This window comes from Callorhinus ursinus, unplaced genomic scaffold (assembly GCF_003265705.2).
Source record: "Callorhinus ursinus isolate GAN/ISIS: 27379988/994484 unplaced genomic scaffold, GSC_fseal_2.0 scaffold74, whole genome shotgun sequence".
Taxonomy (NCBI): domain Eukaryota; kingdom Metazoa; phylum Chordata; class Mammalia; order Carnivora; family Otariidae; genus Callorhinus; species Callorhinus ursinus.
The window spans coordinates 2,800,728-2,816,271 of NW_027397136.1; the positions used below are offsets into that span (position 1 = coordinate 2,800,728).

At 37.2% G+C, this 15,544-nt stretch overlaps 1 protein-coding gene across 12 annotated transcripts in view; it reads right to left on the reverse strand.

Annotated features, from left to right (window-relative positions):
• Positions 1 to 15,544, reverse strand: part of ERC1 (ELKS/RAB6-interacting/CAST family member 1) — a 582,903-nt gene that overhangs the window by 459,485 nt on the left and 107,874 nt on the right. For all 12 annotated transcript variants that reach the window (XR_012376469.1, XR_012376467.1, XR_012376468.1 and 9 more), the window contains exon 3: positions 8,259 to 8,675. Coding sequence is in view for 9 of the 12 variants with exons in the window: in XM_073886912.1 (XP_073743013.1) it covers positions 8,259 to 8,675 (417 nt within the window). In the remaining 3 variants the exon portion in view is untranslated. The remainder of the gene's footprint in view (positions 1 to 8,258; positions 8,676 to 15,544) is intronic.

The window sequence follows — 15,544 nt, forward strand, 5'->3', positions numbered from 1 at the left end:
CAATACATTAACAAAAGAAAGAACAAGAATCATATGATCCTCTCAATAGATGCAGAAAAAGCCTTTGACAAAGTACAGCATCCTTTCTTGATCAAAACTTTTCAGAGTATAGGGATAGAGGGTACATACCTCAATATCATAAAAGCCATCTATGAAAAACCTACAGCGAATATCATTCTCAATGGGGAAAAGCTGAGAGCTTTTCCGCTAAGGTCAGGAACGCGGCAGGGATGTCCACTCTCACCACTGCTATTCAACATAGTATTAGAAGTCCTAGCCACAGCAATCAGACAACAAAAAGAAATCAAAGGCATCCAAATCGGCAAAGAGGAAGTCAAACTCTCACTCTTTGCAGGTGATATGATACTTTATGTGGAAAACCCAAAAGACTCCACCCCAAAACTGCTAGAACTCATACAGGAATTCAGTAAAGTAGGAGGATATAAAATCAATGCACAGAAATCAGTGGAATTCCTATACACCAAGACAGAAGAGAGACAAATCAAGGAGTCGATCCCATTTACAATCGCACCCAAAACCATAAAATACCTAGGAATAAATTTAACCAAAGAGGCAAAGGATCTGTACTCAGAAAACTATAAAATACTCATGAAAGAAATTGAAGAAGACACAAAGAAATGGAAAAATGTTCCATGCTCATGGATTGGAAGAACAAACATTGTGAAGATGTCAATGCTACCTAGAGCAATCTACACATTCAATGCAATCCCCGTCAAAATACCATCCACTTTTTTCAAAGAAATGGAACAAAGAATCCTAAAATTTGTACGGAACCAGAAGAGACCCCGAATAGCCAGAGGAATATTGAAAAAGAAAAGCAAAGCTTGCGGCATCACAATTCCAGACTTCCAGCTCTATTACAAAGCTGTCATCATCAAGACAGTATGGTACTGGCACAAAAACAGACACATAGATCAATGGAACAGAATCGAGAGCCCAGAAATGGACCCTCAACTCTACGGTCAATTCATCTTCGACAAAGCAGGAAAGAATGTCCAATGGAAAAAAGACAGTCTCTTCAACAAATGGTGTTGGGAAAATTGGACAGCCACCTGCAGAAGAATGAAACTGGACCATTTCCTTACACCACACACAAAAATAGACTCCAAATGGTTGAAAGACCTAAACGTGAGACAGGAGTCCATCAAAATCCTAAAGGAGAACACAGGCAGCAACCTCTTCGACCTCAGCCGCAGCAACTTCTTCCTAGAAACATTGCCAAAAGCAAGGGAAGCAAGGGCAAAAATGAACTATTGGGATCTCATCAAGATAAAAAGCTTTTGCACAGCAAAAGAAACAGTCCACAAAACCAAAAGACAATCGACAGAATGGGAGAAAATATTTGCAAATGACATATCAGATAAAGGGCTAGTATCCAAAATCTATAAAGAACTTATCAAACTCAACACCCAAAGAACAAATAATCCAATCAAGAAATGGGCAGAAGACATGAACAGACATTTTTCCAAAGACGACATCCAAATGGCCAAGAGACACAGGAAAAAGTGCTCAACATCGCTCGGCATCAGGGAAATCCAAATCAAAACCTCCATGAGATACCACTTCACACCAGTCAGAAGAGCTAAAATTAACAAGTCAGCAAACGACAGATGCTGGCAGGGATGTGGAGAAAGGGGAACCCTTCTACACTCTTGGTGGGAATGCAAGCTGGTGCAGCCACTCTGGAAAACAGTATGGAGGTTCCTCTAACAGTTGAAAACAGAGCTACCATACGATCCAGCAATTGCACTACTGGGTATTTACCCCAAAGATACAAATGTAGGGATCCGAAGGGATACGTGCACCCCAATGTTTATAGCAGCAATGCCCACAATAGCCAAACTGTGGAAAGAGCCAAGATGTCCAGCGACAGATGAATGGATAAAGAAGATGTGGTATATATACACAATGGAATAGTATGCAGCCATCAAAAGGAATGACATCTTGCCATTTGCAACGACGTGGATGGAACTGGAGGGTGTTATGCCGAGTGAAATAAGTCGATCAGAGAAAGACATGTATCATATGACCTCACTGATATGAGGAATTCTTAATCTCAGGAAACAAACTGGGTGTTGCGGAGTGTTGGGGGGTGGGAGGGATGGGGTGGCTGGGTGATAGACATTGGGTAGGGTATGTGCTATGGTGAGCGCTGTGAATTGTGTAAGACTGCTGAATCACAGATCTGTACTTCTGAAACAAATAATGCAAGATATGTTAGGAAAAAAGAAAAAGAAGATAGCAGGAGGGGTAGAATGAAGGGGAGTAAGTCAGAGGGGGAGACGAACCATGAGAGACGATGGACTCTGAAAAACAAACTGAGGGTTCTAGAGGGGAGGGGGTGGGGGGATGGGTTAGCCTGGTGATGGGTATTAAGGAGGGCACGTTCTGCGTGGAGCACTGGGTGTTATGCACAAACAACGAATCATGGAACACTACATCAAGAAAATAAAAAAAAATAAAAAAATAAAAGCTTTTTGCTTACATTTTCTAGTGTTTTTATGTTTTAAAAAAGTAGCTCTTTATTTCATCCAGAATTTAATTTGATATAATGATATAACTGTTTTCCAAATGGATGGCCACTATTTTAAAACATCCATCATATACTGAAAACTATATTATTTCTGGATCCTATTCTGTTTCATTGATCTAGCTATCTATTGCTGTGCCAGTACCACACATTTTAATAACACTGGATTTCAAATACGTGCATCATGATCTGTTTACACAAGTGTTCCTACACTGTTCTTCTTGCCAATAAACTACAACGTCATTAGGGCATGTTTCAAAATCATTCCTATTGTGATTACATTAAATTTACAGATTTGGGGTGAAGTGACATCTTTATATTAATATTCCCATCTACACTGTAATGACAATTTAGCCATATCCTTTCCATTACTATTACTGATATTATTTATGCCATTTCCTTATCTAATGGCACTACCTAACACTTCCAAAATAATGTTAAATACTGATGAACACAACCATCTTTGACCTCTTTCTAACTTCAATGGGCATTTCTAGTATGTCACAGTAAGCTTGATGCTGGCTATTAGTTTGGAATATGTTTATAAAATACATTTATTATGTTATTATTTATTTAAGTCTTACCATAAAAGTAACATTCCTTATTTTTAGTTCATTTTGTTTCATTTTCAATGAAAATATCTGTAACATTTTATCTAATATCTTTGAGACAGCCATCAAATACCACAAGGTTCTCTTTTCCTTTTACCTAATACAAATTATAACTATGTATGATATACTGAGCCATTCTGGCATTCCTGGAATAAACACCTTTTGATCGGAGTATTATCATTTTCCCATAATGCTGATTCTATCTGCTAATATTTTATTTATAATATGTATAAGTGAACTCAGAAGCAAATCTAGCTTTGGGGTTTAACTTGTTTTCAAATCTTCATCAGGTTTTAGTACCCAGTGGTCACATTAGGGGAAAAAAAAACTCAAAACTCTATCCTTTGTATAAGTTCCAGGTTTAAATTTTTTGCCTGCATTTCAACTTATTCAACTAACATTTCTCAAGTACCCACTGTGTATTTGTTAGGCACTGGCAAAATATTTTTTTAAAAAACATGTATCTTTGGTGGGGCACCTCGTTGGCTCAGTCGGTTAAGCTTCCAACTCTTGATTTTGGCTCAAGTCATGATCTCAGGGTTGTGAGATCAAGCCCCAGGTTGGGCTCCCGGCTCAGCAGGAAGTCTGCTTAAGGATTCTCTCCCTCTTCTCCTCCCGCTATACGTGTGCACATGCACATGCACGCCCCTCTTTCTTAAATACATAAATCTTCAAAGTAAACTTTTTAAAAAAATGTATTTTTGGGGGCACCTGGATGGCTCTGTAAGAGGAGCATGGTCAGGGTTGTGGATTCAACCCCCACGCTGGGTATAGAGATTACTTAAAAATAAGATCTTTAGGGGTGCCTGGGTGGCTTAATTGGTTAAGTGACCAACTAACTCTTGATTTCAGTTAGGTCATGATCTTGAGGTCATGAGACTGAGCCCTCTGTTAGGCTCTGTGCTGGGCATGGAGCTTAAGATTCTCTCTCTCTCCCTCTGCCCCTCCACCCCATCCCCACCCCCCAGCTCGCAGTCTATCTCTCTCAAAAAAAATAAAAATAAAATAAATAAAATAAAATCTTTTTTTAAAAATGTATCTTTGAGGGGTGCCTGGGTGGCTCAGTTGGTTAAGTGACTGCCTTTGGCTCAGGTCATGATCCTGGAGTCCTGGGATCAAGTCCCACATCGGGCTCCCTGCTCAGCAGGGAGTCTGCTTCTCCCTCTGACCCTCCCCCCTCTCATGCTCTCTCTCTCTCATTCTCTCTCTCAAATAAATAAAATCTTTAAAAAAAAATGTATCTTTGATGCAAAAAATTAAGTGAATAATGAAGAAACATACATGTAAATATAAATATACTATAATATGATTGATTCATCTACATATATGTATAAAGCTACACAAGGGGAAAACTTCAAAGAAGAACTGAAATTTGGTCTAAGTCTTGATGGTAAATAGGAGAAACTGAAAAGAGAACAAGAATTCTAAAGATTTCTTTTTTTTTTTTTTTTACATTTGGTTCCAGGGGTACCTGGGTGGCTCATCCAGTTAAGCATCTGACTCTTGATTTCATTCAGGTCATGATCTCAGGGTTGTGAGATAAAGCCCCACTTAGGGCTTCTCAATCAGCAGGGAGTCTGCCTTTCTTCCTTTCCCTCTGCCCCCCCACTTGTGCTTGCTCTCTCTCTCTAAAATAAGTAAATAAATCTTTTAAAAAAAAGAACATTTGTCTCTGAAGCAATCATTTCCACTTGCTCTTAAAGATTTTACTTCGTATTATTTTGTCTCCTATAAAATGATGCTATATTACTAACAGCAACTGGAATTGTGTGTTGGTATGATTGACAAGGCCTATATTTCTTTCCACATTATGTACATGAGTGGGACTTGGTATTTGTAGAGCTTGTTATTTGAAAATCAGTCTTAAATTCATGTTTTTTTTCTACTGGTTTTTCAAATTCACCTTATTTCTGCTTATTCTCTGCCAGAATAACAATGTGGCTTTTCACAATCCTTAACTATTCACCACTTAGTAACTCTAAAACTCAAAATCAAATAGGCATAATAAAAAAAGAATGAGATCTGGGGCGCCTAGGTGGCTCAATCATTAAGCGTCTGCCTTAGGCTCAGGTCATGATTCCAGGTCCTGGGATCGAGCCCCACAACGGGCTCCCTGCTCGGCGGGAAGCCTGCTTCTCCCTCTCCCACTCCCACTTCTAGTGTTCCCTCTCTCGCTGTGTCTCTCTCTGTCAAATAAATAAAAAAATCTTTAAAAAAAAAAATGAGATCTTGCCACTTATGACAACATGGATGGACCCAGAGGGTATTATGCTAAGTGAAAAAAGTGAGACAAAGACAAATATATGATTTTACTTATTTGTGGAATCTAAAAAACAAAATAAAAGAAAAAACAAAAAGCAGAAACAGTCCAAAAATACAGAGAACTGATGGTTCCAAGAGGGGATATGGGTTGGGGGGATGGACAAAATGGGTAAAGGAGAGTGGGAGATACAGGCTTCCAGTTATGGAATGAGTAAGTGACAAGGATAAAAGGTACAGCAGAGGAAATATAGTCAATGGTATTGTAATAGCACTGTATGGTGACAGATGGTAGCAAATACTGTTGGGAGCACAGCGCATTATGTACGGACTTGTCAAATCACCATATTGTACACCTGAAAATAACATAACATTTTATGTCAACTCTACTTCAATTTAAATTTTTTTAAAATAAATAAATGGGCATAGGTCGAAATATTCAGAACAGAAGCACTAAAAACCTAACATTCGAAATTCATGATGTTGGTACAGATTTCATGTTGCATGCTGTGTAAGATTATCACAACTTCTCTAACAGTGTTCTATGGCCAGGTCATAAAGTAAAGTAAATTCAAAGTAAACTGAAACAAACTCAGAATGTTCCTTGACATAGCAGTTGATTAACAATTTTCTAAAATATTACAGTCTGATAATTTGAAGAGCATAACATGTACATAGCTGCAGATTAATCATAAGAACACATTATGTGCTGCTAGGAACATAAACTGGTCCAATCACTCTGGAAGGTAAGATTATTCAGTTTCAAAAATGTACACACACTTTGAGCAAATTCATTTCTAGGAATTTATCCTAAATACAAAAATTAATGTACAGAGATACATGGTTAAGGATATTCAGTGCAGCACAGTTTTATAATATTGAAAAATTAATATGAAAATAAAATTTTCAACAGCAAAAGGTATTCAAATAAATGCAATGGAACTTTATAAGTTCATCAGAAATTACAAAACCCTACCTGTACCCGACAAAAGAAAGGTGGTCAAAACAAATTATTAAGAAAAGCAGGTGACATTGCATTATGCATACCTGCATTAATACAGTAGCCACTAGCTGCATGTAGACACTTTAAATTTGACTAACTAAATTTAATTCTGGATTAATTATATTTAAATAGAATTTAAAATTCAGTTCCTCAGTCATACTAGCCACATTACAAGGGCTCAATAGGCACATGTAACTAGTGGCTACCATAATGAACAGAGCAGATACAGAACATTTCCATCATCACAGAAAGTTATATTAGACAATACTAATGGATAGCATTCTTTTTTAAGATTTATTTATTTGAGAGAGAAAGAGAGAGAGAGCGCGCAGGGGTGAAGGGGTAGAGAGAATCCCAAGCAGACTCCCCACTGAGTGCAGAGCCCGAGGACACAGGGCTCGATCCCTCGATTGCACAACCCTAAGATCATGACCTGAGCCAAAATCAAGAGTCAGATACTCAACCGACTAAGCCACCCAGTGCCCCAAGTATTCTACCTTCTTAAGAGAAAGAAATATAGAAAGAATGTATACATAATAAAAATGACTGGAAACATATACATAACAGTTATCGCTAGGTAATGATACCTGGGGTTTTGATTTTTTGCTAATCTATTTCCTAATCTTACTACAATAACCTACAGTGACTTTACTATGTAATAAAATCATGTTATTTAAAAAACACTGAATTTCCCCTTTATCAAAAATAAAATATCCTCACTGTAAAATATTTCAGAATTTTTACAAAAGGAGAAGTTATAGAACATCAAATATATAAGTATTCTTTTAAAGTTGCTATTTTGGGGCACCTGGGTGGCTCAGTTGGTTAAGCGACTGCCTTCGGCTCAGGTCATGATCCTGGAGTCCCGGGATCGAGTCCCACATCGGGCTCCCTGCTCAGTGGGGAGTCGGCTTCTCCCTCTGACCCTCTTCCCTCTCGTGCTCTCTGTCTCTCACTCTCTCTCTCTCAAATAAATAAATAAAATCTTAAAAAAAAAAATAAAGTTCCTATTTTGCTGTTTGGGGAATATTCCACTTTTTTTTTATTTCTTTCCTCATATTTCATTCAGACTGACACTAACACAGTTCTGAGATTTTTTTTCCCCATCCAAATGGCTAAAGTCTCTGGCCACATAGAGAATATTATATGTCAATTTTTCAAATTCAATGTAAGATAATTTTTCATTTATACTTTCTTAAAATGAATCATTACCTAGAAAAGCAAAAAATTATCAACAGTCACAGTGGTCAGCTAAAGTCTGAGTTTCCTCTATAAAAAGTAACTGCAGTGTGCCTCTATATCATTCTTTCTCACTGTGCCTCCATGGCAGCAAATGATTTTTATTACCTATCTTTTACAGCAAGGCAAGTTTCCATGGAAACCACAGGGCAAACATCCATTACTACTGCCAAGGACTATAAAAGCACACCTAAACTGAGGTAACCACTTACTTTCTCTTAGTAATATTCTAAAATTAAATAATAGTTAGGTACTCTGATTCTGGTTTTGTTGTGTGTGTCTCTATGAACAAATTAAGAGATGAGTAACAAAGAAAATTCTCTGCCCCTCTAGCAACAAAATGAGTCTACAGAAACCAAATGGAGGGGGGAAAAAAGACACAGAAAGTTATCAAGCCAGTATACACACCAGTCAATGCCATCTCATGCAACAGAGCCAATCAAAACAGCAATCAGTAAAGCACTTAAATACCAAAGAAGAAATTACTTTCCACTAACTCAGTAGAACATATAAATTTATCTAAGCTAAGATGCTGACTACTCAAGGGGGGAAAAAAGACCATCAGTAAGTCTTAAGGGAAAAAGCAGTCACTCACCTCTCTCAACATACTGTTCTCTTTTTCCTTCTGTTCCAAAAGGCTTTCTAGGTGGTGGACATGCATCTCTGCCTCTGCCAGTCGTCTTGTTCTCTCATGGTCTTCTTCAGTAGCCTTAGCAGAAAGTCCTTTGCTCTGCAACATCTCCAGAAGTTTCTTGATGGATTCATCCCGAGCATTTAGGGTTTGCTTCTGAGTCTCAATACGCAGCTCCATTTCCTCCAAAGTCTTTCGAAGAAGGAACAGCTCTTTGGCCTGCCGCTCATGCTCAGCATGTAGCCTCTGAAAGTTCTCCTCCGTCAGCTCTGTCACACAGGGTTCACCAGTCCTACTGCTACTATCTTGCTGAAACAGCTGGTTCAGGTCCCTTTGGATCCGCAATTCATCCTGGAGAGCCTGGATTGTCATCTGCATGTGCTAGAATCAAGACAAAAAAGAAAACCCCAAATCAGCTTTCCTCCTCAAGTAGAAAAAACGAAGCAGATTGGGGAAGTCAGTCAGAGAGTAGCTACCACGGCTCTCAGAACCCTGAATTCAATAAATTAGGATTCACATTATTCTGTTTTACATTGTCTTAAAAAAATGATTGAGATAATCTATAAAATCTCAGTTATTTAACTTGTGTTTATTCCCAACAGGAAACAAGGTAAGTATGACAGAGCCTCACTCTGCATGAACCATGACAAAATAAAGATATTGTTCAAAATCAGAAGGTATTACATAGAACTAAAGAGTAGGGGAGGAAAATGGGGATATCTATAGGATTACAAAAACATCATACAAAAGTTTCACCAAAATGGGTGCCTAAATGGCTCTGTCAGGTGACTGTCCAACTCTTGATTTTGGCTCAGGTCATGATCTCAGGGTTGTGAGACAGAGCCCTACACACTGGGCTCCCCGCTCAGCAGGGAGTCTGCTTGAAATTCTCTCTCTCCCTCTGCCCCTCCCCCCACACTCATGCACACTCTCTCTCAAATAAATAAATTAATTTTAAAAAGTTTCACAAAAAAATACAAAGGATATCAAAATACAAAATGACTTTCTTTTTTTTTTTTTAAAGATTTTATTTGATTATTTATTTGAGAGAGAGAGAATGAGAGATAGAGAACACGAGAGGGAAGAGGGTCAGAGGGAGAAGCAGACTCCCCGCAGAGCAGGGAGCCCGATGTGGGACTCGATCCCGGGACTCCAGGATCATGACCTGAGCCGAAGGCAGTCGCTTAACCAACTGAGCCACCCAGGCGCCCCACAAAATGACTTTCAAGGATTTAAATTCACATATTAAATAATAACTAACATTTAATGAGTAGTATCTACCAAATTGTGCCAAGCACTTTTTATGTGTTAATCCACTTAATCTCCATGACACACATACTATTATTTTGATTTTATGGATGATGACCCTAGCCTTACAGAGATTTAAGTAACTCGCCCAAGATCACACAGCAAATAATGGAGTTGTCACTGAAACCAAAGCCCACCAAAACTAGTACTACCCAGAGAAAATAACATGACTTAAAGCTTTCAGAAGAGGGGAAAAAAAACAGACTATGAGAGCTTTTCATACAGGGAAAGATAACAATATAGGTGACTAATTAAATGAAGATATTAATGCAGATAAACTACAAAATGTTTGAGAGGGCACATCTTGAGCCTGTACCCCTAATGAAGGTATATGGACCTTTAATCTGAATGGATAAATTGCAGCACATTATACAAAGAATCTAAAAGTATGTCACAAGAATCATATTTTTAGAAATGAAAAAGCAACAACAAAATCACCCCTTGTACTGAAGATATTTAAGGACTGGCAGTATGCCACCATGGAAAGAACACTAACACACAATCAGAAGACATGAGTTTTAGCGCCATCTCTCACACTAACTGCTATGCAATTTTGGATACAATGCCACTTTCTGCATTTCAGATTCCTCATATTTAAAAATAAATAAGGATTTAAATACCTGCACCATCTTTTTAAAGAGATAATAATATCATGGAAATCTTTGTGTAATTTATATTTTAAAACATATGTTGTTAAAAAATTCTGGTGGACTACAAAATAGCAGTGTAGTAAATATCTCAAGAAATGACCTGGCAAGGGTACAAAGGTGTATGTACAAAGATACTGTTTGTATATAGTGTTTATATATTGTTTATAATAGTGACAAAATTAGAAACAACCTAAATAGATATTAATAGGTGATGAGCTACAGTAAGTGAGAAATGTCCACACAATTTAATACTATGCATCCATAAAAAAAAAACAATGAAGATTATATTTACTGATTAAAAACTATGATCACAATATATTGCTTTAAGCATAAAAAAGCTGACTACACAATACCAAGTATAGGATGATCTCAATTCTAATTTTTATTTTTTTTAAGATTTTATTTATTTGAGAGTGAGAGAGAGAGAAAGAGCACAAGCAGGGGGAAAGGCAGATGGAGAGGGAGAAGTAGACTCCCCACCCATCAGAGAGTCCAATGCGGGGCCCAATTCCAGGTCCCTTGGGATCAGGACCCGAAGCAAAGGCAGACACCCAACCGACTGAGCCACCCAGGCGCCCTTCAATTCTTATTTTTAAAAGAGTATATATACATGGAGATAAAAGTCTAAAAGGATATACAAACAATTACCAATGACTATCCCTGGGTATGGTTAGCTTTTACATTTTGCCTCATACTTTTCTATACTTATCTAACCATGTAATCCTTTTGTGATTTATTTTTTTTCCTTTTGTAATTTAAAAAAAAAAAAACAAAACCTTTTTACCTAAAACTAAGAAAAACAGACCTCAGAGATGTCTGCTTGGTGTAGAACACCATGTTCAATTTACTACCACTTTTGTTAAAAGTGGGGGAATAATATTTACCATTTACTATAAATAAAATATTCATAAGAAATAAAAATATTTCTAGAAAGTCACACAAATAATTTTTTTAAAAAGTAAAACAAGAGGGCATCTGGGTGACTGAGTTGGTTGGGCATCTACTCTTGATTTCGGCTTGGGTCATGCTCTCAGGGTCATGAGATTGAGCCCTGTAACCAGCTCTGTGCTGACTGTGGGACCTGCTTGGGATTCTCTCTCTCTCCCTCTGTCCTTCCCTCTCTATCTCTTGCTTTCTCTAATAAAAAAAAAAAAAAAGGAAAACTAGAATAGTTGAGGGACAACTTCTAAGAACACTTTATTAGAAATTTATTGTATTCCTCTTGAAAATTTTACCTGAAGTATAATTGACATTGAAATTTTTTTAGTAACAGCTTTACTGAAATGCAATTCACATACCATAAAGTTCACCTGTTTTAGTGTATAATTCAGTGGTTTTTAGCATATTAAAAGTTGTACATCGAATAGTACCAATTCTAGAACACTTCCATCACCCCTTGGAGAAATTCCATGCCAATCAGCAATCGCTTCCCATCTTCCCTCCTCCCAACCTTCCTCTTGAATTTGAACAGATGTTCTACCCATTCAAAAATTAAATTTTAAAAATGCCTATATTTTAAACTTAAAAAGGAATGAAATTCTGACACAGGCTACAACATGGATGAAATTTTAGGACATTACGCTAAATAAATCAATCACAAAAGACAAATTTTTTTTTTTTTTTTTGGTAAAGATTTTATTTATTTGAGAGGGAGAGAATGAGAGAGAGCACGAGAGGGAAGAGGGTCAGAGGGAGAAGCAGGTTCCCCGCTGAGCAGGGAGCCCGATGTCAGACTTGACCCCGGGACTCCAGGATCATGACCTGAGTCGAAGGCAGTCGCTTAACCAACCGAGCCACCCAGGTGCCCCACAAAAGACAAATGTTATATGATTCCATTTACACGAGGTATCTAGAGTAGTCAAATTTATAGATGCAGAAAGTAGAAGAGTGGCTGCCAGGGCCTGGAAAAAGTGGGGGTTGGGGAGGGATGGGGAGCCACTGTTGAACGGGTATGGAGATTCAATTTTACAGGATGAAAAGAGTTCTGGAGATGGATGGTGGTAATGTTTGCACAACAATGTACTTATGTCGTTGAACTGTACACTTGAAAAATAGTTAAGATGGCAAATGTAAGGGGCGCCTGGGTGGCTCAGTAGGTTAAGCGACTGCCTTGGGCTCAGGTCATGATCAAAGGGTCCAGGATGAGTCCAGCATCAGGTTCCCTGCGCGGGTGGGGAGTCTGCTCCTCCCTCTGCCTGCTGCACTCCCTGCTTGTGCACTCCCTCTCTCTCTGTCAAATAAATAAATAAAATCTTTAAAAAAAAAGATGGTAAATGTAAGGTGTATTTTACAATAAAGAAAATGAGGAAAAAATGATGCCTGCCATAAAATTCCAATGTATGGATATTAAATAATTTATTTATGACTACTGATATTTAGGTTGGTTCTCAGTTTTCACTATTACAACAGGCGCCTTCATATGTCTATGTTTGTACGTGTATCCAAATTTTTCCTGGGGATAAATTGTCAAAGGTGGAATTGCTGAATTGGAGAATATGCAATTATAATTTGATATATATTAAAATTACCTCTAAAAGGTCTGTACACATTTAAACTTAACACCAAAGCATATCTGGGAGTGGCCATTTCCCACACATTTGAAAACTCTGGGTATTTTCTTTCTTTTGCTGGCATTTCTTCAATTATAAGCATGGCTGAGTATCTATCCACATTATCTACTGGCACCTTGTATTCCTTCCTTTGTGACTCATCTGTTCTTGTTCTTTGCCCATGTTGTTATTTTCCTAAGTGGATTAAATAACCTTTGCCTGCTATCTATGTTACAAGTATGTTTCCAAGTCTGTCATTTTTCTTTTAACAAAATTTATGGTGACTATTATAGAGATTTTTTTTTTTTAGTGCAAACATACCAAATGTTTCTTTCATAGTTTCTGGTTTTGCTATTATGCTTAGCAAGTAGTGAATTTTCAATTCTGGTAATCTTCAACCTTCTGAAAAGCACTGCTTTTTTCTTAACAAGGATAAAAGTATCAAATATTTTAATTCAGAAACAGGATTTTTTAAATGCATTTAACTGTCAGCATCACCCTGTAAAGATTCTTAACAGGTGTTAGAGTTCAAAATCCTTAATAAAAAAATGTGTCAAAATGCTCATAATTCTCTGAAACCTATGATCAATTCTGGTTTCCTTCTTCACCTCTGGAAGTCAAAAAACCCAGATAAAGTCTGAGTGAATTTATCCCAAAGGGAAATATCAGAAGTTAGACTCAACGATGAAACTGATTTCTAAGTACAACTGTTCCTCCTTTTTTGAACATTCATCACTACTCAAGTCAGGAGAAACAGATGTTGACTATAGCTAATAGTTTCACATAGTACTTATAATTAAATCTAGTATGGCAATTATCATTTTGGTGAAGAAATAAATTACACTACTAATGTGTCTACTTCTTCAGCTCTGCTTGCACCCATTTTACTATGAAATAGAAATAAAATGATAGTTTGGTAGCCTAGAAAGCTACAGCAATCTTCTCCATTGAAATAGGAATCAACATCCCTACTTTAAGCTACATTCAAGTGGGAAGGATGGGGTGGCTGGGTGATGGACCTTGGGGAGGGTACGTGATATGGTGAGCACTGTGAATTGTGTAAGACTGACAAATCACAGATCTGTACCCCTGAAACAAATAATACATTATATGTTAATTTAAAAAAGTAAAAAATAAAGAAAAAAAATTCTTCCCGATTCCCTTGGGAGAAGAAAGCAGCAGCAGGCTAGAAGCCAGACTACTCCTTCTCCAGCATACTCATACAGATAATAAAATGAGCAAACCTGCACATCTCACAAACATTTATAATGATCAACCAAAAACAGATACATTGAATTTAAAAGGGAAGATCTCAGTTGTAAGACATTAGGAGAATTTCTATTTGGGAATTCTGCTCATGACACTCTCCAAAACGATCTCACACTTCTCACATTCCAAATGTTATACCAACACTTACTAGTCTACCACTTTTCACCCTGACATTCAGTTGATCTGGAAAGACTGGAAAGTAACAGCTTAAAATTTACTCCAAGGATTGTGCTGTTATTATGCCAAGCTGTATCTCAATGAAATGATAGGATACTGTGAACAACAGTAATGGAAATTCTTAAATCTCTGACAGGGACTACGACTTTTATTAGAAAAATAATACATCTATCTGCAAAAACTACAGAAGATCACAGCAACCCTTCATACAATATGTTTTAGATAAATATCAGAAGCTCCTGTGAGGCAGAACTTCCCAAATATAATCATTAGTTTCTTGGAACAACAGAACACTTTGATCCAGTTTATCCTGATTTCTAAAATGACAGAACTTTGCAGTCTAGAGCTATTTTTAGTTAGGAAAAAAAAAAAGAATACAGTATCCCCCCTTTTCCATGGGAATATGTTCCAAGACCCCCAGTGGATGCCTAAAACTATGGATAGTACCAAATCCTATATACCCTATGTTTTTTCCAATACACACATACCTATGGTAAAAATTTAATTTGTAAATTAGGCATAGTAAGAGATTAACAAAAAAAGCTAAAATAAAATAGAACAATTACAACAATATGCTCTAATAATGTTATGTGAATGTGGTCTCTCTCTCTCTCTCAAAATAGTTCATTGTACTGTCCTCAACCTTCTTCTGATGATGATGTGAGATAATAAAATCCCTACGTGACAAACTGAAGGTGAATGACGCAGGCATTGTGGGGTAGTGTTAGGCTATTAGTGACCTTCTAACAGTAAATCAGAAGGAAAAATGAGGTCTGCTTCCAGACCGCAAGTGACCACCAGTAACTGAAACCACAGAAAGTAAAATCATGCCAAGGGGGGGACTACTGTATTATGGATACAAGAAAATGGTCATCATTACAAACAATCCATCAGGGAGAACTCAATGCACTATTTGTTAAGATGACCCATTAGAAAAAGTACCAGTATTGCACCATTTTATGTTAAATTAAGAAAAAATTTTTTCTGAAACATATAAATGTATACATTAAGGAACTTTATTCATGTAAGATGCAAAAGAGCTTATAATAATTCTTACTGAAGTCATCTGAGTCAAGCTTACAGCTTCCTCAACATATCTGATGTTCTGATCTGTACTGCCACATTACTATATCCCTAAACAATAGCACTTGCCAGACTAATCTGAAATGTATTTCTTTCTTTCTGTCTTCAATAAAAACTTTCTAGGACTTGGGGCTGTCATCTCTTTACTCTGGGGCACAGCACAGTGCTTGGTATAGTAAGTGCTCAATAAATTTTTGATGAAAGACTGACCAAA